Source organism: Euleptes europaea, chromosome 6 (assembly GCF_029931775.1).
Source record: "Euleptes europaea isolate rEulEur1 chromosome 6, rEulEur1.hap1, whole genome shotgun sequence".
NCBI lineage: Eukaryota > Metazoa > Chordata > Lepidosauria > Squamata > Sphaerodactylidae > Euleptes > Euleptes europaea.
This window is the reverse complement of record NC_079317.1, coordinates 85,702,989-85,726,652: the sequence shown is the minus strand read 5'-3', so window position 1 is coordinate 85,726,652 and position 23,664 is coordinate 85,702,989. Positions and strand designations below refer to the sequence as shown.

Genomic DNA, 23,664 nt, shown 5'->3' with positions numbered 1-23,664 from the left:
CTCAGAATCATTCTTAGGTATATTCTTTTTCTTTCTTTTTTTAAAGTTTTTATTGTGTTTAAAGGGATACAGAAGGGGGAAAAGGGGAAGGGGGAAAATTTTGCATCCGTTTGCAATAGATTATAATATCTCAATCAATAATATACACACGTAATACAGAGATTATGCTTGCTACAACTGATTCAATATATTGGTTTCTATTCTATTTTTACTCGATAAAAAAGTAATCGGATATATTCTTGAACATATCAGACAGCCACTAACATGAGAGAAAAAGAGAGTAGAAAATAAAATAGCATTAAAGATAAACCATGGTCAATTTCTCTTAAGGTAATCATTGTTAAGGTAAACCAAATATATCTATACATGAAGAGAACATCTACTCACATAAAAAGGAGAGAGATTGAGCTGGAATTAAGTATTTGAAGACATATACATATACCATGGTAACCATTTCTCATTAAACTGCTCGACATTTTGCGTATTGTCTAAATTCATCAAATAAGTCATTTTAGCCATATTTGCATATTCCAACATCTTTTCTTTCCATTCATCTACTTCTGGTAAAGTCATTTGTTTCCATCTCCTTGCAAGAACAACTCTCGCTGCTATACTTAGGTATATTCAATGGGGCTCATCGCAGCATTGCACTGTAACTCTTAGAAAGCTCTTCTACATATAAACCAGCCCTTTACAGATCTTGAAGTATAGAGGACCCATAAAGTGCGTCAGCTGGAGTGCTGGGGTTGGACTAGAGAAAGATGGATTCAGATTACTGCTGGACCACGGAGCTCCCTGCACGGGCCTGGGTCAGACATTTTTTTCTCAGTCAGTCCCTCTCAGGGCCGCTACGAGAATCAAACCGGATAAGCCCCATCTATGCTGCAGAGATCCTTGGAGAAAGCGGAGGATACAACAACACAAAAAGAAAAACACAGAACACCTTCTAGTTAATTCGGCCTGTGGAAGACTTGCACAAGCCTCCACAGGTCCCCAAGATCCAACACTGGGGCAGAAAGGAGACATTTTTCCTCACCACCCAAAATAATCAGATGTATTTTCTCCTGAATCTGGAAAGGCTCCAAGAAACACATTTAAAGTCAGGGGAACCAGTAAGACACGACAACATTCTAGTATGTTCCAACGAAGATAGTCACAGAAACTGGGATATCCATCGGAACCCACTAGATGTCACTATAACCTCAGTGGAATAATGGATCAAATTGGACAGCTTGATTGATTGTATCTGCTGCTTTTAACCAGGATGCCAGTCTACTCCAAACAAATAATTACAGCTTTGTCTTTTATGCAGGCCCGTCAGTAAAAGCTGCCCCAAATAACAGCATGTACCTAGACATACTTTTACATCTGGTGTGTCTGTCTGTGTGTGTAAAGTGCCGTCAAGTCACAAGTCACAGCCGACTTAGGCGACCCCAGAAAGGGGCTTTCAAGGCAAGTGAGAAGCAGAGGTGGTTTGCCATTGCCTTCCTCTGCAGAGTCTTCCTTGGAGGTCTCCCTTCCAAGTTCCGACCGTGCTTAGCTTTCGAGATCTGAAAAGATCGGGCTATACCATGCCACCTTCCCTCCCAGCCTGATGTGTTTTTAGTAAGGGGAAATTACAGTCGCTTGAGTACACAGTTAAATTGTTCTATAGGTGATGAGAGAAGTAATTAGCAAATACCTAGGCTGTATATAGGAGACGGCTGGGAAAGGTGAATAGTATATGGTCAGCATCCTAATGCTCTGTTATAGCCAATTCACAGGATCATGCTGTGCGCGGCTTCTTCTTTTGTTGCAGTGTGATGAACAGGCGGCCTGAATGATTTGTCACAAACAGATTTAGCTTGCTACTTTAAAACTTCTTTCGTGCGGGTTAAGCAGTAGCGTGCCGAATTGCAGGTCGTACTTGAGGTGAGCTATTCAGGTGACCTATTTGCCGCACATAATTTCGGCATCGAGGCTGAAATGCAGCAGGCAGCCATGCACCTGTCTTTGGGGTGAAAGCACTCTTCCTGTTGAAAGGCCAATCCCTAAAGAGATTTACAGAGTGTAAGGGAACAGGGAGCACAGGCACACAGCCCGTTCTTCGTAGATCTTTGAAATATCAGAAGTTCGGTTCATCTGCTCCTCTGATGAGATATGCAGTCTCCTAGTAGTGGGGCGAGAGCTCTGTGGTGCAGAGTGGTAAGCTGCAGTACTGCAGTCCAAGCTCTGCTCACGACCTGAGTTCGATCCCTATGGAAGTCGGTTTCAGGTAGCCGCCTCAAGGTTGACTCAGCCTTCCATCCTTCCGAGGTTGGTGAAATGAGTACCCAGCTCGCTGGGGGTAAAGGGAAGATGACTGGGGAAGGCACTGGCAAACCACCCCGTAAAACAAAAGTCTGCCTATAAAACGTCGGGATGTGATGTCACCCCATATGTCAGGAATGACCCGGTGCTTGCACAGGGGACCTTTACCTTTACCTAGCAGTGGGGCAGCCAGGGCTGGACTGATGCCAAGCAAACCAAGTGGTTGTTTGGGGCACCAAATTGGCCGAAGTGGCACAGTAGGAGGTGTGCCTGGCTGCACCCCTGCTGCCGATTCCTGGCTAGGATAAAAGGTGGGTGTTTTTCCTTCATGCTTTGCACCCGGCTTGCAGCAAGGGAGGCCCTGGCCACAGCCATCTTATACACTCTCTCTGTCTAAAGTTATTCAAATCCACCTTCCTAGACACAGTCATGCTCATAAACCTCACTGGTGTTGATGGTACCAAGACTTTCCTCCTTGGTTAAAATACAGTTCTATTCTCTTGACTCTAAGTATTGGCTACTATTGCTGAAGTGTAGATACTCAGACTGGTTCTTCACAATGTGTGGTGGGAACTATTTTTCTTCCTCTTTAGAAGAAGAAGAAGAGTTGGTTTTTACATGCCAACTTTCTCTACCACTTAAGGAAGAATCAAACCGGCTTACAATCACCTTTCCTTCCCCTCCCCCCAAGATACCCTGTGATGTAGGTAAGGCTGAGAGAGTGTGGCTAGCCCAAGGTCACCTAGCTGGTTTTGTGTGTAGGAGTGGGGAAACCAACCCAGTTCACCAGATTAGCCTCCATCGCTCATGTGGAGGAGTGGGGAATTAAACCCAGTTCTCCAGATCAGAGTCCACTGCTCCAAACCACAACTCTTAACCACTAAACCACGCTGGCTCTTTAGGTAGTTAGGTCTTTTAAAAATCAAATTACTATTTCAGAAAGTTTGCATGTACATAAGATTGTTATGGCAGGTGAATTCTGTCTGGGTAAGAAGACTGAACATGTAGAGTGTGTCACATGTGTGTCACTTCTCGAAGGTATGTGTGAGGGTATTCTCAGGGCTCATTCTCTTTTGGAAGCATTTTTCGGATTGGCCTGACTTCTTGGAAAGAGTGGTTTTGTTTGGTATTTTAGCACATCAGAGTTTCACACAGTTTTACATAAATCCGATAATGAAATATGTCTGAATTTTATTTTGGGTACTGCTGCAAAATATGGATTTTATTTGCCTTGCAACTTCAGAACGAGGGGAACAAATGTAAAAATATCACCGGGAATAAAAGTTTCCAAAGTCTGAAAATGAAGCCTAAAATGGGCATTCATCCTGATTGCTCTACACAACAGACAGTCCAACTACAATCCCTTAAGAGCCATTGCGGCGCTTCGATACTACGATGATACAAGACAGATTGGAATGATTCTTCTGCCCTTTGTTGGTGAGCGTTGCCTGCATCTCTCTCCCTTTTAGGCACATATTATGCGCGTTCCGTGCAAAGTTACACTGCAAGACCACCCTACTGACTGTGCCGCAAGTTGACAGATGCAGTTCTGAGGCCTCGCAAAGGATTACCTAGACTCGAGCACTTCCTTTGCCTCATCTCCTCTTCTGAGCTCGTCAGATGCCTGGCTTTAAGTAACCTTGACTTAAAAGTGTTTACGCCAAGTGATCCTCCTATCAATGGATGCTCACCAGACCGACTAGAAGCCCGGCTTTGAAGCTGTTCATTCAGTTGCCTTGATGCTACTTAACACCACCTGCCGGTCTGTGCAGTGGCACCCACTTTCGTCGTCCCTTTCCACAATCCAACCCACCGCCGATTCTGCCGCAAGTGGAGTCAGAGGCCTCCAGGGACAGGACTCAACTGTTCAATTAGCACTTAAAACAACTTGCCCAGCAGTGGCAATTTGCAGATCTTGGAGAAGGAGATCAAACAGTGAACCAGACTTTCCTGTTCCAGGGTGGGGTGGGGGGAATAGCTTGAATTTTTTTTTTAAAAAAAACAACGCATGTAAAAGTCTTTTACTCACCTCTGGTTGCAAAGTTGGCAGGCAAAGCAGTCCAAATGGTAAACATTATCTCTGGCCCTCATCACCATCTCAAAGGCAGGGATCAGCTTACTGCAGGCAGCGCAATTCCCAGTGGTCCCAAAGAGCCTGCCAAGGAAGCACAATCATTAGAAGCCGTTTTAATTAAATGGCGGAAGGGCTAATTAAGTGCAATTAGCAGTATCAAATACTGTATTGCACCAATAAAGAAGAAGTTGCAGTCCCTGTTTTGCTGACCGGCCAGTGTGTGGGGGAATGTGGGCTGAAAGAGCAGGAGGAAAAAGAGAGGTTCTTTGCTAGGCTTCTGAGCCTTCAGCTACTGTGCTGTCTAATAAAGAAACACACATGAAGTCGCCCTATACTGAATCAGACCCTCGGTCCATCAAAGTCAGTATTCTCTACTCAGAAGGGCAGCAGCTCTCCAGGGACTCAGGTTGAGGTCTTTCACATCATCTACTTGCCTGGTCCCTTTAACTGGAGATGCCGGGGATTGTACCTGGGACCTTCTGCATGCCAAGCAGAGGCTCTACCACTGAGCCACAGCCCCTCCCCTAAAGCAGCTCTCCAGGGTCTCAGGCCGAGGTCTTTCACAACACCTACTTGCCTAGTCTCTTTAACTGGAGATGCTGGAGATTGAATCTGGGACCTTCTGCATGCCAGCAGATGCTCTACCACTGAGCCACGGCCCCTCCCCAAACACACACACACACACACACACACACAGGGATATTTTGGGGCTCACAACAACCAATTTGTTGATTGTTTCAACACAAATGAAGATGGCCTTAGCAGAACATAATCACAGGCTTTTTAAGCATCCCGTCTGCTTTCTAATTTGTAGCTCCTTCATCAATGCCTACAGGTTTGTTATCTAGAGAAAATGTGTAGAATACTAGGGATGTGCCTTCAGATGTTTCCAAGCTGAAATGATGCCCCAAATTCCTGTTTTCATTTTGGGTTGTGAATACCCCCAAATGACCCCAAACTCTCCTGAAATATTGGGATTAATGAAAATGTATGTCTCAGAATTTCAAGAGTGTTTTGCCTTGTTCAGATTTACCAGCTGGCAGAAAAGGAAGGAAGAAAAAGAAGAAGAGCTGGTTCTTATATGCCAATTTTCTCTACCTTTTAAGGAGAATCAAACCGGCTTACAATCTCCTTCCCTTCCTCTCCCCACAACAGACACCTTGTGAGGTAGGTAGGGCTGTGAGAGTTCTAAGAGAACTGTGACTAGCCCAAGGCCACCCAGCTGGCTTCATGTGGAGGAATGGGGAAACCAACCCGGTTCACCAGATTGGAGTACGCCGCTCTTGTGGAGGAGTGGGGAATCAAACCCGGTTCTTCAGATTAGAGTCCAGCACTCTTAACCACTACACCACACTGGCCAGCTGCAGCCCTGTGGTGGCAGCCAACCTAGCTGCAGGCTCCTGCTTTCCCTTGCAAATGGCAGAGGCACTAGGAGTGCTGAGGGAGAGGGTGTGCGCCCCAGCTGGGCCAGATGCTGATACTACTGTGGCCCTTTAAAGTTCCACTGTTGTCAGTGGGTGGTAGACCTTGCCTCCTCTCTGAAAACTGTAGACACTCTGCCATGGAGGCCTGTCAGGTGATCTTGGGCCCTTCACAGTCTCTCAGCATAACCTACCCTCACAAGAAGGTTGTTGTACGAATTAAGTGGAGGAGGGGATAATGATGCGAAAAGCTGTTTGGGGTCCTGATTAAGAAGAAAAATGGGTTATAAAAAAAATAGAAGACAATGCAAACCAAAACAAACAAACAAACAAACCCCAGTCTAAGATATGACATACTATTATACAATGCAGATAAAGGATTATGTATGTAGAAGACATGACAAAATAGTACATAAACACTGCAATGTCCTTATAAAAGCACCCTCCAGAACCATTCCATTATATTATAGTCTATTCTCTTCATAAAAACTGAAAGCTATGGCTTCTTTCGTTGAGTCAATCTATCTCACGTTGAGCCTTCCTCTTTTCCTGCTGCCTTCAACATTTCCTAGCATTACTGTCTTTTCCATTGCGTCTTGTCTTCTCATCATGGGATAGCCTCAGTTTAGTCAATTTAGCTTCTAGGGAGAGTTCTGGATTGATTTGATCTAGAACCCATTTCTTTGTCTTTTTAGTAGACCATGTTAACTGTTAAACTTTCCTCCAACACCACACTTCAAATGAAACACCTTTCTTCCAGTCAACTTTCTTGACTGTCCAACTTTCATACCCATACATAATAATGAGGGATATTATGGCATGATCTTGATTACCAGTGACACATCCTTACACTTAAGGATCTTTTTAGCTCCTTCATGGCTGCCCTTCCCAGTCTCAATCTCCTTCTGATTTCTTGGCTGGAATCTCCCATTGCATGGATGATTGAGCCAAGGAATAGAAAATCTGGAACAATTTTGATTTTTTTTCATTGTCAGCCTTAAAGTTGTGTAATTCCTTAGTAGTCATTACTGTTGTCTTGATGTTCAGCAATAATCCCGCTTTGGCACATCTAAACACACACACAATGTATACTGATACATTCATGATCGACATTCACTGAAAGAATTGTGCTGCTGACTTCATGAGCAAGTGACCCAAATTTCTGTGGTAAGTTTCAACCAGGAAATGCATTTTGGAAAAAAGAAATGTGAAGTAAATTGCTCTTCCTTTACTTTCCAAGTCTACAAAACTAGGTCTACCTCTACATCAAATTATTCCACATCATCCTTGTAGTCCATGAAGACAGTTCTCTGCCAATGCAGATAGAAGTATGATTTCCTCTTCCAGACCCTCATACCAACCCTTGAAGAGCAGTGTACCATTGTCACTTCATGGAGTACATTACAGGACTTCCAATCAAAAAGGCAGGAACTGATTGGTGAGCATGTGAGATGGGAAGAGGACTCCATCTCAGTGGCAGAGCCCATTTTTTCTATGCAGCAAGTCTTGGTCCAGTCCCAATATTTCCATTTAAAGCTTCTCAGGTAGTAGGGTTGTGGAAAAACTTCTGCCTGAAAACTATTTGTGGTCAGAGCTGACAATATTGGATTATGGACCACTGCTCAGATTCAGTTTAAGGCATTTTAATATATTGTCAGATTAAATTAACCTTTATTTTAACAATTAATGCATGCAATTAATTACTTTATGTAAAAGACAAGACAATGCATGGCATGATTCCCAGAAATGTGTGGAACACAATGTCTTGCAGCTGTGTGCAACACATGGTGGTCCTTTATAATTCTGGGATGGGAATCACCACCTTTTTTTCAAATTTTGAAAGAAAATGTTGCTAATCCACTGACAGGAATGCTTCTACCATAGTATGTACTAAAAGCAACACAACATACTATTTGATGATTTAACTGTATTTTGCTTAAGAAAATACATAACAGTTATGAACAGGATTCATCAATAAGGTCTCACTTGGTAGCTTATCAAGAGCAAAATACCAGGATATCGTATTTAGATTTGGGCAGTTGGATCGTCTGTTTCATTTACAGTTGAAGGAGCTGAACCTGAGACTTAACAGAAGCTGCACAAGAAACCACGGCAGGGATGATACTTGGGAATCCAGATCGGAGTTCAACGTTTCATCTACTGTGATAGGGCCTTGTTCCCTTTGTATCTCAGATCAGACAATGCCTTACAGTCCATAAAGCCTCAAAATCGTGTCTCATCAGCTCTTCGTGTACCATGGTGGAAATATGCACTGGGACCTTCTGATGACCCACTTCTACATTCCCCCATTGTGAAGCGACTGAAAAGAGTTGTCACAAGGTTGGAAGAAACACGTTGCCTAAATCCATCCTCTGGGCGAAACCAGATTTTTCTGTTCTTGAAAAACTGGTGTATTTGAAGCATTTCATCTCTCCCCCCCCTTCTATTCCGACAAAGTCAGATTATCTGTGTAGGACTTCGAAGAGCCACATCACAACCTCAGTCAGCTGGAATTTAGTCACCTAAATGCAGAACTGCATTGCAAGAAAAGCTGAACCAATGGGGCAGGGTCCCCTGGGAAAAGCCTCCCACCCTGTCTCAGCAGTCTTTAAGGGACAAATGGATGGCCACAAAACTGCGGCAACAGTCACCCCCACTTCTACCCCTTGGCAAGAATGCTGCAAGGGCAGAGGAAGGGTTCTGGTATGCACTATGCTTCAAACTGCCTCTTTTATAAGTGGCAACCGCTTTGGAAATCCGCACAGTACCCTCCACTTCCCATGGCCAAGTGCTTGCCCCGAAACGACAGGCAGGGCTGCACTTAGTACTCGGACTCACATTTTTTAAAACAGCAGCAGCAACTGTGAAGGAGCAACCATCAAAGCCATCCCACCACCCTCTCTCTTTGCCAAGAGAGGGTGGGATTGTGATTTTGCAGCGAAGGGCCTCTCCCCCCTCCCCCCCATAGGAAAATGCTTCTCTTTTGGATAAAATTTCATGTCCCCCAGATGGGATCCTGACACTGAAACTTTCTGACAGCAAATTTGGCACAACCCTAATTTCATCTGGACCAAAGTAGCAGGCTTCTCAGTATCAACAAAGTATGATTTTGGTCTAGCAAAATGTCACCCCTCCCCCAAGTTTTACCGACTGATCATCTCTCCGTGGGTTGTCGGAAAATAGCTAGCATAAAGTCTGCCCCAGGTCATAGGTGGAAATTTCCTCACTTACCCTGTCTTTGAAATGGGGAAATATTTGCCCGCCTTATAGCTTTTGGAGCCTAAGATCTAGGATACACTAGAGTACTTTGAAAATAAGGAGTGAAACATGGAGCTTACCCAACAGTTGTAAATTTGTACTTTTTATGCGCTATTCATTTTACCTGAAAAAACACAAAACGTATCACTGACGGAGACAACTTTCCTAAAATGCATAAAAAGGAGGCTGTCAGTATAGTATGGCTACATTTTCATTAATCTTGGTGCCTCTTCTAAATAATAAACTAGACATGTGGCTTTCATCTTAAAAATCTGAATACTACCCCTCTGATCTTTAAAATATCCACATCAGTTACCTTTAAAAAAAAATGCTGCCCTATATCCAAATGGGGAAATTGGAAGGAAGCTAATCCTAGATTTGTTAGGAATGCAATGCCACTTCATGTGCGAACATTAAAAAAAAATCCATTATTCATTAGCATCACAGTTGTGTGGAGCTCAGTCTAGATTAAACAAAATAAAGGGGCCCCCAGACAGCACCATCGGCATTGTTAAACAGGCCCTTTTCGTCACCCTTTGAGTTAGCGGCGTCTCTAAATGGAAATGATGGGAAGTTTAGACAGATGTTCACTTAACTATTTAAACAGTCAGCTTAAGGAACATGAAAAATGTATTTGGTACTGGATTCACCTGCCTCCTTCCAGGGGCTTTGGGGGGGGGGTACGACAGTGTTAAACAGCTTTGAATGTTTGCATAAGATTTAAGGCTTATGTTCTGTCCGGCTGAAATCATGTTGCTTTTTAGCGGCTGTAACAAATATAGCTCTCGGCTAGTCTGTGTGCTAATCTTGTTCTCTGCCTTGAACATTCCTTTCCACCCTTCAGCATATGGACGTTTCTCACTCACTCTACTACGCTTTAGAATGAATTGGCTTTTTAGGCAAAGATGTAAACCGATGCTGTTACTTGCTTTTCAAAATTCACTGTAAGGTATTTCAAAGAGCAACTGGGCAAAGGGGGATGTTTAATAATTTCAGGATTGTCAACAATGTAAGTAAGGAAGAGAAACTACATTGCCTGGACAGCCAAGTTTCCTATCTACTCTAGAAAGAGCTTTCTGGTAGGTGGAGGTATTGTGCCTGGCCAATTGCTCCTGACTTCCAATTAGATGAGTGTCAGAGTAGAAATCCTGAACAATCCTGAACATGTTTACTTCAAAGTAAGTCTAATTTTATTAAAGGGAGCTGACTCCCTTTATAACCCACTGTATTTAACTTCAGCATTTATTTAAAATATTTATATTCCACTTTATTTCTGTATGCTCAAGGTGGCTAACAATTAGGGAGGCCCCGTAGCTCCACCGGTGGGAGCCTTGTGAAGCCGCGGTGCGCGAGCGTGTCTGGCGCGGCACGTGCACGCACCCCACGCAACATCCGGGTTTACCCGGAAGTGATGTGGACACTCTAGCTATCTCGGCCGAAACTCTATGGTTTCCATAGAGTTTTAGCCGAGGTTTCCAGAGCGTCCACGTCCCTTCTGGGTAAACCTGGAAGTAATGTGCGTGCAGTGTGCATGCATTGCCTGCCGGCCCTCGGCTGGCCAGCAGGAAGCCCAGTGGATGGGCAGGATTTTACCCACCACCACCGGGTACTTGGCAACCCTACTAACAATGCAGAGATAAATTGCAAAACACAAAACGTAAGACTCCATTACAAAATAAAAGCATACAGATTAAAAAACACACCATTCCACCAAATGTCCCCTGAAATAGAACTGTCTTGCCTGCCTTCCTAAATGTAGTCAATGAAAGCACCCTTCACACCCACTCTGGTAGGCCATTCCAGAGGGCTGGGCCTACCACAGAGAAAGCCTGTGACCTGGATGTTGCTGTACCAACAATCCTAATAGAATAGACGGTACAAAAAGGAGAAGGCTGTCTGAGGAATGTAGCTAGTGCGTTACTACAAAAGGCTGACGCGATCACGACACTTCCGGTTTACACCCGGAAGTGCTGCATGGCAACGGAGTCTTTACCACTCTAACTCCCTTTTTGAGTGGTAAAAGGCCCCTTGCGATGCATTTACACCTGGAAGCGCCACATCGCAAATGGCCTTTTACCACACAAATTGGGAGTTAGTGTGGTAAACGGCCCCATGCGATGTGGCGTTTAGTGTAAACCGGAAGTGATGTGGCGCCTTGGTCAGGCGTGCGTGCACGCATTGCCCGCTGACCCTCAGCTAGTCGGCGGGCAGACAGGTGGATTGGCGGGGGTTTGCCCGCCATCACCTGGCACTTGGCAACCCTAATGAACATGGATCTGTTAATGGAATGTAATCCTATTCTTATCTAAGCCTGATGTTGCCTCGTAGATTTTAAAAAGTGTGTAAGAAAGCATGAAGAAGATAGCCACAGCTTTGTAATGTTAGAATGGCCATTCACATGTGTTCCATGTTTCCCCTGGTTTCCTATACTCCTGAAGGCAATGTATATTTTCTACCAACAAATGCATTTGCTTTTTGATAACAAGATTAGTTGTGTTCCTTTCCTAGAGGACCTATGATGGGATATTGGATGTAGCATGGAAGGTTGAAAAGGTTAGGATCTCTTTTACCAATAAAAATCTTTATTTCTAAATTTACAAAGATAAAAAATCAAACCAAAAGGGGGGGACATCTTCATCTCTATGGCCCATCTTTCATAGGAAATTCAGTCTTGTCACTCTATACCAACAGAAGGTTCAGATATATTAGGCAGTCTATATCCCTAATATCCACAATACTTAGCTAGCATGATCCCAACAGGAAGGAATGAGTCAGAGACAAGGGAGGCTTTTATCAGGTTTTTAAAAACTTTTTGTAAAATAAAAGTTGGCAAGAAGCAAATTTTTAAGTACAGATTTATTTCCCCTTATGTAACAGGAAGGCCCAGCCAGCTTGTAAATAAGCTTAGGCTATGCAGATTTAAAATTTAACACAATTAAACTTTTACCCTGTGGTAGTAATTATGCTTAATGGCTCTTACCCTGAACTTAACCATGTCTATTGTCGTCAGCCAATCTGAAAGCAGGAGTTTAGCCAAGGACAATTTTCTGTAGTTTATAGGCACACTAAAATCCTGCAAGCTTACAATCTCATTGGCTGTTGATGTCATTGTGTACAGTAAAAATTAAAGCTAATTGGCACAGGGAACCAGCAGTGAATTCAAATGAATTGATGGGAGAGAATGGAATAAAAGGAAGCTCGCTTAGTGGCGTGTGACTGTCGAAGGCAGCTTTTTATTTAAAGACATCTTGAATAACAATCTTTTGTCCAGTTTCGGACATTTGCCCAGCTGGAGCCACATCTCAAACACATCCCAGGCACAAGGTTGTTGGGCATGGTGGCAAGAAGGATGCCTGACAAGCACAGAGGCTCCTCAAAGCAACGTTTCATTTATTCTTTAGCAAAGCATATCAGATTCCCGTTTCTTCATTTCAATTCACCTTCAGATTCCATGAAGACCTTAAAATTGTGTCTTTTGGCCTTCTCTCACTTCCATTTCTGTGCCTTCTGTCACATTGATGATAACCGAAACATCTCCCTTTCTTCATTAGAACTGAAGTACACGTTTGCACATGGAATAATTCCCCATAGCTTCCTCGTGACAAATATTCTGCCCCAGGTACAAAGTAAAATAGGCACTACATGATTAGATACTACCAGGTTGTGGATCCTCATGCTCCTTCTAGTAACGGTTGGGAATGTGTAAGCAGAGTCAAATTGTTACTGATGGACAAATCCCCGGGAAGTCACCGAGCATGTTGCTGAATTTCTTGCAATTGTCATAAAGACAGACAGACAGACAGAGAGAGACAGAGAGAGACAGAGACAGAGAGAGACAGAGAGAGACAGAGACAGAGAGAGACAGAGAGAGAGAGAGAGAGAGAGAGAGAGAGAGAGAGAGAGAGAGAGAGAGAGAGAGAGAGAGAGAGAGAGAGAGAGAGAATGAGAATGAATATGATGGTTTAGGACAAAAATGATGACCATAGAGATGTAAGAATGTATTTGTTATTTATGGGTCCATATTATATGAGCCTCGTGGCGCAGAGTGGTAAGCTGCAGTCCTGCAGTCCAAGCTCTGCTCGCGACCTGAGTTCAATCCCGACGGAAGTTGGTTTCAGGTAGCCGGCTCGAGGTCGACTCAGCCTTCCATCCTTCTGAGATCGGTCAAATGAGTACCCGGCTTGCTGGGGGTAAAGGGGAGATTACTGGGGAAGGCACTGGCAAACTACCCCGTAAACAAAGTCTGCCTAGGAAACGTCGGGATGTGACATCACCCCATGGGTCAGGAATGACCCGGTGCTTGCACAGGGGACCTTTACCTTTACTTTTTTTTATTAATGGGTTTTATTAGCTTGAAATACAAGAAGGAGATCCTTTTTAATGTTAGTTATATACTGATTTTAACTGATTGTCCTTTTATGATGGAAAACTTTTTCTTTTCTTTTCAAGTGCCTGTAGAAATGCATCTGCCAATATGGTTATTATGCCAATAAAGGTTCATGTATGTGTGTGTGTAAGCAGAGTACAATTGACCAGCATGGGAAGTATTTTGAGAGGCAGGACAGGGCTGATTCATCACAGGAAGCCGTGGGAGAACTGAAGAACTGCTGTCCAATTTCATAAGTACTGTTCTTGAGCAAGGTGATTGAACACATGGTGGCTGGGCAACTTCAGAGTTTCCTGAATGAAGCAGATTGTTTACATCTGCTCCAATCTGGTTTCAGGCCTGGTTATGGGAAAGAAGAGTTGGCTTTTATACCCTGCATTAAGGAGTCCCAAAGTGGTTTTCAGTCACCTCCCCTTTTCCTTACCACAACAGATACCTTGTGAGGTAGGTGGGGCTGAGAGAGTTTGGGAAGAAGTGTGACTAGCCTGAGGTCACCTAGCAGGCTTCATGTAGAGGAGTGGGGAATTAGGCTTGCTTCTCTAGATTAGAGTTCACTGCTCTTAACCACCATGCCACACTGGTGGATGACATGCGCCAGGAGGTGAGCAGGGAAGTGCAACCCTGTTCATTCTCCTAGACTTCTCTGTGGCTTTTGATACCATCAATCACAGTATCCTTCTTGATCACTTTTTGGGACTGGGAGGCACTGTTCTGTGGTGGTTCTGGTCCTATCTCAAGGGTAGTCTTCAGAGTTTGGTGCTGGGGGACTGCTGGTCTACCCCTTGGGCTTTGGACTATGGGGTTCTCCAAGGTTCCAACTTGTCCCCCCATGCTTTTCAACAGCTATGTAAAACTGCCAGGAGAAATCATCTGGAGATTTGGGCTGAGCTGCCGCCAATATGCAGATGACACTCAGCTCTATCTTGCATGACCAGCAGATCCCAGGGAAGCTGTGGAAACTGTGAACAGGTGCCTCGAGACAGTTCTGGAATGGAAGAAGGCTGACAAGCTGAAATTTAATCCTGATAAAACAGAGGAGCTGGGAAAAGTCTGATCTGGGAAATAGGTTTTCCCCTGTTCTGGATGGGGTTGTACTCCCCTTGAAGAAGCAGGTTCATCGCTTGGGGGTGCTCCTGGACCTGGGCCTCCCATTGGATAAACAGGTGGCAGTGGTGGTCAGGGGTGCCTTTCAGCATCTTTGGCTGGTGAGCCAGCTGCAGCCCTTCCTGGGCAGAAGAGATCTTGCCACTGTGATGCATGCCCTGGCAACATCTAGATTAGATAACTGCAATGTGCTCTATGTGAGGCTGCCCTTGAAGCCTGTCCGCAAGCTACAGTTGATACAGAATGCTGTGGCCAGAGAGTTGACAGGAGTGGGTCATAGGGACCATATCACTCCAGTCTTGTTCCACCTACCCTGGGTTCCAATTTGATTCTAGGCTCAATTCAAGGTGCTGTTATTATAGACCTTTAAAGTACTGTATGACCTGGGACCAACATATGTTAAGGACTGCCTTCTCCCATACAAACCTATTTGGTCATTCCGGTTTTCCTTGGAGGCCCTCCTTCGGTTGCCCCTGCCATCTGAGGCTAGATGGGTGGTGACCTGAGAAAGGGCCTTTTCTGTCGTGGCACCAAAACTTTGGATCTCCCTCCCTAGGGAAATTCATCTGTCTTCTTCTATCAGTATCTTTCACCAGAAGGGGAAGATTTTTTTTTATTTCATCTGGCAAACCCCCAATAATAGTTTTTGGCCCTCTTTCTAATTTGTTTATGTGTTTTAATTGAATTTTATATTTTAACTGCTTTTACTTGTTTAAATGTTTTTAATAGTTTTATGTTCACTGCCTTGTGGACCCTGATTGGGTGGAAAGGCTGCATAAAAATGTTTTTAATAAATAAACAAATAAAATTGCAGCACTATTCCAAAAGCAATCCATAGGGTGCTTCAGTTCTTAGTCAGTCTTCTCTTTCCTCCAAATTCCCACCAAAAAACCCCCACAGAACAGTGGCAGAACACATGCTTTCATGTGGTTTAATCCCTGGCACTTCCAGATAAAGGATTTCAATGAGCAAAGAAAAGACACCTTGGACAGCTGTTGTGAAATAAAAACAAGATGAACATATGAAGCCACTTTATATCAAGTCAGACCATTTGTCCATCTAGCTCAGATAGATAGATAGATTGTTTATGTACGGCCCTTAGCCAGATAAAACCAGAAACATGGACTAAAATATTCTTACAAACAAAGAATTACAGTCCGAGTCTTATAACACTTAAAAAAGAAATAACAACCGAGACACTTCTGCCAATTGGGCTAAGAGACTGTTCTATGGCGTCGAATTTTCATTGCTGCCGAGCAAAATTTCGCAACCTGTAAAGTGATTGAAGGATTATCCCCTTGTAGGAGCAACTCAATGTTTTCTCCTGCCCTGTCAGGCCCCATTCTCAATCAGAGGGGCCCATCTAGTTCAGTATTGTCTACTCTGACTGGTGGTGGCTTCCCAGAGAGAAAGATTTTCCCCAACATTTGCTACATCTGCTTTTTAATTGGATATGCCAGGGAATGAGACCCCAATATCAGGCTAGTGAACCTATGGTATGACTTAGTTTATATTCTTCTCTTTAGCTTCACATTACCTACCCTCTCACTGTGATCTCTGATTGTTCATAAGGGGAGACAGCCTTTACTCAAGACCTGACTGTTTTGCCCCACTGCTATCATATGCAGCAGACATAAACTGAGGACTTTACTGGTTCTCTGATCTGTATAGTGTTTAATACTGTTGGCACTAAAATGCTGAGAACTAGTTGTAGTAAACCTGTTCCTAATAAAAAGCTAGATGAGTGGTTTAAGCCTGAACAGCTTGTACCCTTCAAGTCATCTGTATTTTGAGTGTAGAAAAATAAGCACTGAAATATGCCAAAATAATCACAGAGTTACAGAACTATAAAAAGTGATAGATCTAATTACAATGACACATAATAAATAAGAACAATACACTTTCGGTTTATAATTGAGTCACAACGTCTAGTAAGTGAACAGATGGGGGAAACAATAAGCAAAGGTCTTAGTTGAAGCACATGCACAAAATTCCTTCAATATTCATAATAAATTTGGATAAAAATGTATCTTATTTTGTTGATAGTCCATGAGAGTCAAATAACATCTTTCTGTTCATTGTTGTATACACTAAATCTAGGTAAGGAATGACATGGTATTAGATTTACAGATAACATATCAATTGTGGAACACCCATGCATTGCCGTCAACAATGCATGCGCTTAAGAGAATTTACTGACCCTAAGAGGAACCCATATGACTGATTTCACATCTGGTTCACAGTTTTATCTTATGTTCTGAACTCAACTATTTCCCTTCAAGTTCCCTTCTTCCTTAGACTCCATCAATATCCCAAATGCATTTTTAGCGGCATGGTAGTACAGGTATCCAGAAGGTATTACCTATGATAGAGCTGTTTTAAAACAGACCACTTCTATATAATAGTGTGAGATGTTACCAAGGAATAATTGTAGATTAATGGTTAGATATTTCATCATTACACATTTAAATTGTTTTTTCCAACACAGCACTGGAACTCTGTAGAAAAGAGCATTTTTAGAAGTGTTACATTATGAGGAAACTATTTATTGGAGCATCTAATGTAGGAATTAATGTGGGTATCAAATCATTGTTAAAACTGATGGATTAACTAATGGAATGGATGTGTGATATTAATGCAAGTCAAGTGCTAATTTTAGTATTTAACAGAATCTCCAGTATGTGAGCCTTGGTTTTCCAAGCTTCAATTAAACAAATTTTATTTTGTGTCCTTCATGTTGGCCCATATCTGCCTATGAAAATAGAAGAACTACAGTTTTTATTAAGGTTTACTTATCCAAAAAATCTAAATGTTCCTCAGGCTGTTTGGATAAATATTTGCATACTTAATTAACAGGATAGCACACTATACATCATAGCATCAAGAAAGTGCAGTACCTTGTTAGAAGCTGCTTGTATTCTATTGTACAGGGTGACCTATTTCTAGAGACTTTTTACACTTTTCCACTCCAGTGAAGAGACACAAACCCACGGTGGCATCATACAAGTGCTACCTTTCCATATTTATTTACAGAATTTATACTCTGCCTTTTTGCCCTATATTCACTCCTTGACATACTTATTTTAAATATCTTTAAAGAAGAGAACTTACCTACCTTCTCCAAAATCAGTCATTTTTTAGTTAAATAATATAAAAAGCAGGTATCCTTCAGAATGTCATTTGATGGTGACCTGCTATTCCAAAGAACCTACTACATACAGTGGCTTCTTTGTGTGACAGACAACTGTAATAGGAGAAGCAAGACAACTTCACAGACTGCTATAAAATCATGGAATCTTCTTGGGATAATTATTGTGCTTTCAAATGAACAATCCATATGGTTAATCCCAGCACCCTTGTGTAGCTTGGTATAAAGGTCCATTCAAGCACAGGGTTATACTCACTGACTCATGATTCAGTGGTACACTGAAAATCTGAAAAGTATTTTTTGGGGCTACCTCCCCCCCATCCTGCATGAGGTGGCTGGGCCAGTGGAAGGAACCCATTCTGATGTGTTGTGGGGGGGGGGGGTAGAAAAAGACAGAAAGAAAGAACATGTCTAGTTTCAGATAGAAGCCTTGGCATCTGAAGGCACTACAAACTAAAATAAGTGGAGTTCTCAGTACAGCTTTCAATCACTAACCATGCAATCCTGAAGGGGGGCAAAGCGCCATCAGAACTGGTGTAACTCCATGACACTTTGCACCAAGTGCTACTTTGCGCCAAGCCTCTCAGCCTGAGAATGCCCCTCTGCAGCACTGCTACATCAGCAAAATAGCATTGCTACACCAGCACTGCTACACCAGCAAAAAAAAAAAAAGAGCCTTTAAAATGTTTTTCAGCAGAGAAGCCTCTGTGGAGGCGGCGCAGCTGCGCCACTCCCGGTCGCCGCCTATCTACTGCCCTCCTTCAGGAATGGGCTGTAAGGACCCCAGAACCCAACTGAAACACCTCTGTAGAACACCCAGAAAGGAGCTGCATTTTATTACTTCTTAATTTGGTCTATCCCAAGGTTTGGAAGAAAAGAGTGTAGCCACTTAATCTTAGGAGTCAGGGAGAGTGTCAGCACTCTGAGGAGTTTCCTGCATTTCAAAACGGAGGAAAGTCATCAAGCAACAATTTGTCCAGGAATGGACGCATTTATCTACCGCCACCCCCCCAAATGATAGCAGTGTCTCAGTTAACCGATTTTTTTATAGTTCACTCCAAATCCACAACAGGATCTGTTGGATAGTTGATGGTGATGTGTAAACACATCCATCTCTCAGGTTGATACTTTTATTCTTCGGAACTGTTTTTCTTCCAGAATCCTATCTTACCAAATGGCTAAAATATAACTTAGTTTATTATTCTTTTAGAATTGTATGCCACGTCAAAGAGACATTGGCACCACAATGGCTGAGACAATATTTCCCCACGTTTCTGGTATCCACTCGATCAATCAGTAAGGTTTACACCTTTTGGCTCTAGCCCAATCCCATTGGGAGGAGCATCTTATTTGGCCCTCTACCTACACCTTTTGGGTAAAAAGACAGCCTCACAGACCCCTGACCTTGGGTTTTGACTCACAGTTCCAACACATCATGCGAACAGCCAATGGCTTCTCTATGAATTGTGTGTGTTGTGTGTTAAGTGCCGTCAAGTCGCTTCTGACTCATGGCGACCCTATAAATGAAAGTCCTCCAAAATGTCCTATCTTTGACAGCCTTGCTCAGATCTTGCAAATTGAAGGCTGTGGCTTCCTTTATTGAGTCAATCCATCTCTTGTTGGGTCTTCCTCTTTTCCTGCTGCCCTCAACTTTTCCTAGCATGACTGTCTTTTCCAGTGACTCTTGTCGGCTCATGACATGAATTACTGCCCCAGAAACTAAACAGAGGAGAAAAGAACATAAGATCATAAGCTACTTCCCATCCCCCTTCCATCACTTCACCTGTCTCTTCCAGTAAACTTTCCTGGACTTCATCTTCTGGACAGGCTCAAAATGTTTTACCTTACCCCCCACTTCCTTTGTTAGACTGTTAGATTTCTATGTATTAGGATCTACCCATAGGTAGGATTTATAGATCGATTGTTTATTGTTTATCTGTATGAATGTGTGCTCTCTGTACTCTTTATATTCCTCTTAATAATTCCCTACGCTATTCATTTTCTTAATAAATGTTCAACTTTAAACCTATACCTGTTTCTTTTTCCTCCCTCTTACATGCAGCATTGCCCAAATCCAGGACCCTGATATGCACCTGGCACAAGGTCCCAATCCTAACTACCTCGGGAGGCGGTAAGCTCTCCTTCCATGGAGGTTTTTAAGAAGAGGCTAGATGGCCATCTGTCAGCAATGCTGATTCTATGACCTTGGGCAGATCATGAGAGGGAGGGCACCTTGGCCATCTTCTGGGCATGAAGTATGGGTCACTGGGACTGCGGGGGGGGGGGGAAGGTAGTTCGGAATTTCCTGCGTTGTGCAGGGGGTTGGACTAGATGACCCTGGTGGTACCTTCCACCTCTATGATTCTAGGATGCACACGTGCTGGTGCACTTGACATGCAAAAGGGGCATGCTCCTATGGTTGAGGGACACACAGGTCTAGGGCAGTGGTTGGCAAACTCATTAGTCAACAGAGCCAAATATCAACAGTACAATGATTGAGATTTCTTTTGAGAGCCAAAACGCCTTTTAACAACCATTCATGCATGGGAGGTTTTGCCTTGGATTTGCCGCACTCTAGATGCAAATTTTCCCCATCTGCATTCTCAAAACTCTGCAGGGGGGCTTATTTTTGAGTTTTGAGAATCTGGATGGAGAAAATGTGCATCTGAGTGGCAAATCCAAGGAAAAACCTCCCATTCATAAATGGCCAATAACCCCCCATGCAGAGTTTTGAGAATCTGGATGGGGAAAATGTGCATGTAGAGAGTACAAATCCCAAAAAGAGGGTACAAATGAATCAAACATGTCTTCGCCCCCCGGGCCCCGACCTCCTACTCCTCGCCGCCTGGGTTCCTTCCTTCCCTCCCAGGCCGGCGTGCCGTCCGCCCGTCCGCCCCTCCTCAGCGCCTCGGCCTCCTTTGCCAGCCAAAACTAGCGCGAAAAAACCCACCCACGGATTGGCTGCCGCCGCCCGCCTTGGCGCCGCCAGCCGAGCGCCGCGTGCAAAACCTGGCCGCGCTGTGAGGGGAGGGAAAGGGGGGGAGGAGGAGGAGGGCGCTTTCCAGAGCTGCACTCAAGGGCCCAAAGAGCCGCATGCGGCTCATGAGCCACGGTTTGCCGACCACTGGTCTAGGGCATTTGGGTAACATTCATATGGTACCAGGCCTTCCAGAGTTCCATCCCATTTCTTTTGAAAGATTTTATTTTTAAAAAAATGCACGCAATTGAAAGAAAGTTAAGTTATACAGTTTGGGAGTGCTTAAATTCAATCACCGGACTCAGATTTTATTCTAAACACCTGGGGTATAAACGACTCCAACCGGCATTAACGCATAACTAGAGTTTCACAGATGCTATGCAAACACACATGCACCGAGCAGAGGTCTCTTTGGAGATTTTAAAAATTATCAGTAGCAAAACAGCAAGTCTGAATGTGCCAGAGGCAGGTTAAAACATCAAACGGCTGCGAGATTTAGTCCACGCAAGCTTTTCACTTAATCACAAGGCTTTAGGAAATAATAAAAAGTCAACTAACAAACCAAGCGCAATCACTTGGAGTGCAAAAATTCTCTTACTAGACAGCCTTGGTTCAGATACCATATTTTAGGAGGGTCTTTGCTTTTCAAAGTTGCAGACAATGTAATTTAACTTCTCTTCGGCACATGACACAACAGTGTCTTCCAGTGGAAGATTTTGGACAGCGAAATGGTTTTTAAACGCCTGCTCAGCTTTTGTGAATAGTGTGGAGAGAAAAGGAGAGAAACGGGGATGTTCTGATGTGAAGGTCTACCAGTCCCCTTATGCTAGAAGTGCCACAGCCCTAATCCTAACACTGTGACATCATTATCACTGTGACATGGCACACTCACATTTGACACCAAGCATGAACAGCTCTTACAGTCTTGCTTAGGGATGGACACAGTCAGTCACTCGCTTGTAACACCATCCCAAGCTGATTCAGCTATGGGCAGAATATACTAGGGATTGATCCTCCTCCTCCTGTCTGATTTGTCTCCAGAGTATGATAAAGGAAGGAATCCCAGAATAGGAACAGTCCTAGCCTTACAGCTTGACTGGGAAACCATTTTTTAATCTTTAGAGATTTCCATTTGTTGACCCAAGCGTCCTGTTTCACAGCAGACAGGCAGCAGTCTTCCTGAGGCTGGCAGGAATCAGGCCAGTAGTCAGGTGGCAAGAATAAAGGTAAACAGGCAAGAGTCAGGACAGGTACAATGCAAGAAGGAGTAAGGAAGAGTAGGGAGGGAAGGAGGCATCAGCAGGTAGAGGCACAGGCAACAACAGCTAGCCTTACGGTAGCTGCTGAACCAGCAAAGCTTCTGCAGGCTTAGGGCTGTTGATTCGGTTCAGCCCGAACCGAAAAACAGCCGAATTTCCCGATTCAGTGGTTTTTAGTTCGGGACGAACCGAACTCAAAAATGGCGGGCAACTGGGGGGCCGAATTTAGCGAGTTCGGGAGTTCACGAATAAATCCGGCAAATTCGGGCTGTCAGTAAGCAGCATAACCTTCAGTAAGCAGCATTCTCCTCCCCCAGCCAATCGGTGGCCAAGCTGGGTCTTCTTCTGGCCAATCAGTCAGGATTGAGTACTGGAGGAATCAGCTGATGTGCGGCCCGGCCGGGGAGAGAGAGAGAGAGAGAGGGAAATCCTCGTGTGTGTGTGTGGGGGGGTGTGTGTGCTTGTGCACATTCACTCCTTTCTGTGGCTGCAGGGGGCGTATTTTTTTGGAGTACAGACCCCAAACTTTCAGCAGAGATTCAGACAAGCCTTCTTAAGAGACCACCCAAGTTTTGTAAACATTGGGTCAGGGGGTCCCGAGATATGGGCTCCCCCCTTTTTTCTTTCCAGGGCTGCAGGGGGCGCATTTTTGGGGGTACAGACCCCAAACTTTCAGTGGAGCTTCAGATGAGCCTTCTTAAGATACCCCCCAGGTTTTGTAAACATTGGGTCAGGGGGTCTCGAGATATGGGTTCCACCCCTTTTACCCCCCTTTTCCACTTCCATGGCTGCAGGGGGTGCTTTTTTGGGGATACAGCCCCCAAACTTTCAGCAAAGCTTCAGACGATCCTTCTTAAGATACCACCCAAGCTTTGTAAAGATGGGTTCAGTGGGGGCAGAAATATCGGCTCCCCCCTTTTTTCTTTCTGTGGCTGCAGGGGGCGCATTTTTGGGGGTGCAGATCCCAAACTTTGAGCGGAGCTTCAGACAAGCCTTCTTAAGAGACCACCCAAGTTTTGTAAACATTGGGTCAGGGGGTCCCGAGATATGGGCTTTCCCCTTCCCCCTTTCCCCTATTGGGATGAATGGGATCCTGTATGCATCTCCTCCAGAGCAAAACGTCCCATGCCTAAATGGAAACGTCTTGGATTACCCAGTCCTCCCCAGCCCCTCCTGATGGAACAGAAGACAGCCACAGTAAGACCCCTTTGGGGGCTTTAATCTATAATTTTTCTCCTGTGTGTGTGTGTGTGGGGGGGAAGCAGAGTCTGTGTGTGTGTGGGGAGGGAGCAGTTTCTGTGGGTGGGGGGGGAAGCCAAAGGGGGCTTTTGCCGGTTCTGCCTGGGGTGTTTGTTCCCCCTCGAGTCTCTCTCTCCCTGGTTTGAGGGGGGGGTTTCAGTTGTGTGTCTTCAGGTTTTCCCTCATTCATAAAAAACTTCTCAGCTGTTTGTCGGGGCTGGGAGCTTTGTGCGTGGGCGGCAAGCTCTGCTCAGAGATGCACATTAAGGGTGGGGGGGACCCCTTTCGGGGCCCATATCTCAGCCCCCCGACCCAATCTTTACAAAACTTGGGGGGTCTTTCAAGAAACGTCCTTTGAAGCTCTGCTGAAAGTTTGGGACCTCTACCCCCCAAAATGCCCCCCCCCCGAGCCGCGGAAAGGCACGGTTGTGTTTTTAATGGCTTTATTCAGCCGAATTTTTTTCCCGAACTTTGAATTCCCGCCGAATTGCACGGACCCGAAGTGGGG

At 44.3% G+C, this 23,664-nt stretch overlaps 1 protein-coding gene across 3 annotated transcripts in view; it reads right to left on the bottom strand.

Moving 5' to 3' along the window:
* The window catches only part of LMO1 (LIM domain only 1), a 120,961-nt gene that overhangs the window by 7,606 nt on the left and 89,691 nt on the right, over positions 1–23,664 (bottom strand). For all 3 annotated transcript variants that reach the window (XM_056850889.1, XM_056850888.1, XM_056850890.1), the window contains exon 3: positions 4,319–4,444. In XM_056850889.1, coding sequence (XP_056706867.1) covers positions 4,319–4,444 — 126 coding nt within the window. The remainder of the gene's footprint in view (positions 1–4,318; positions 4,445–23,664) is intronic.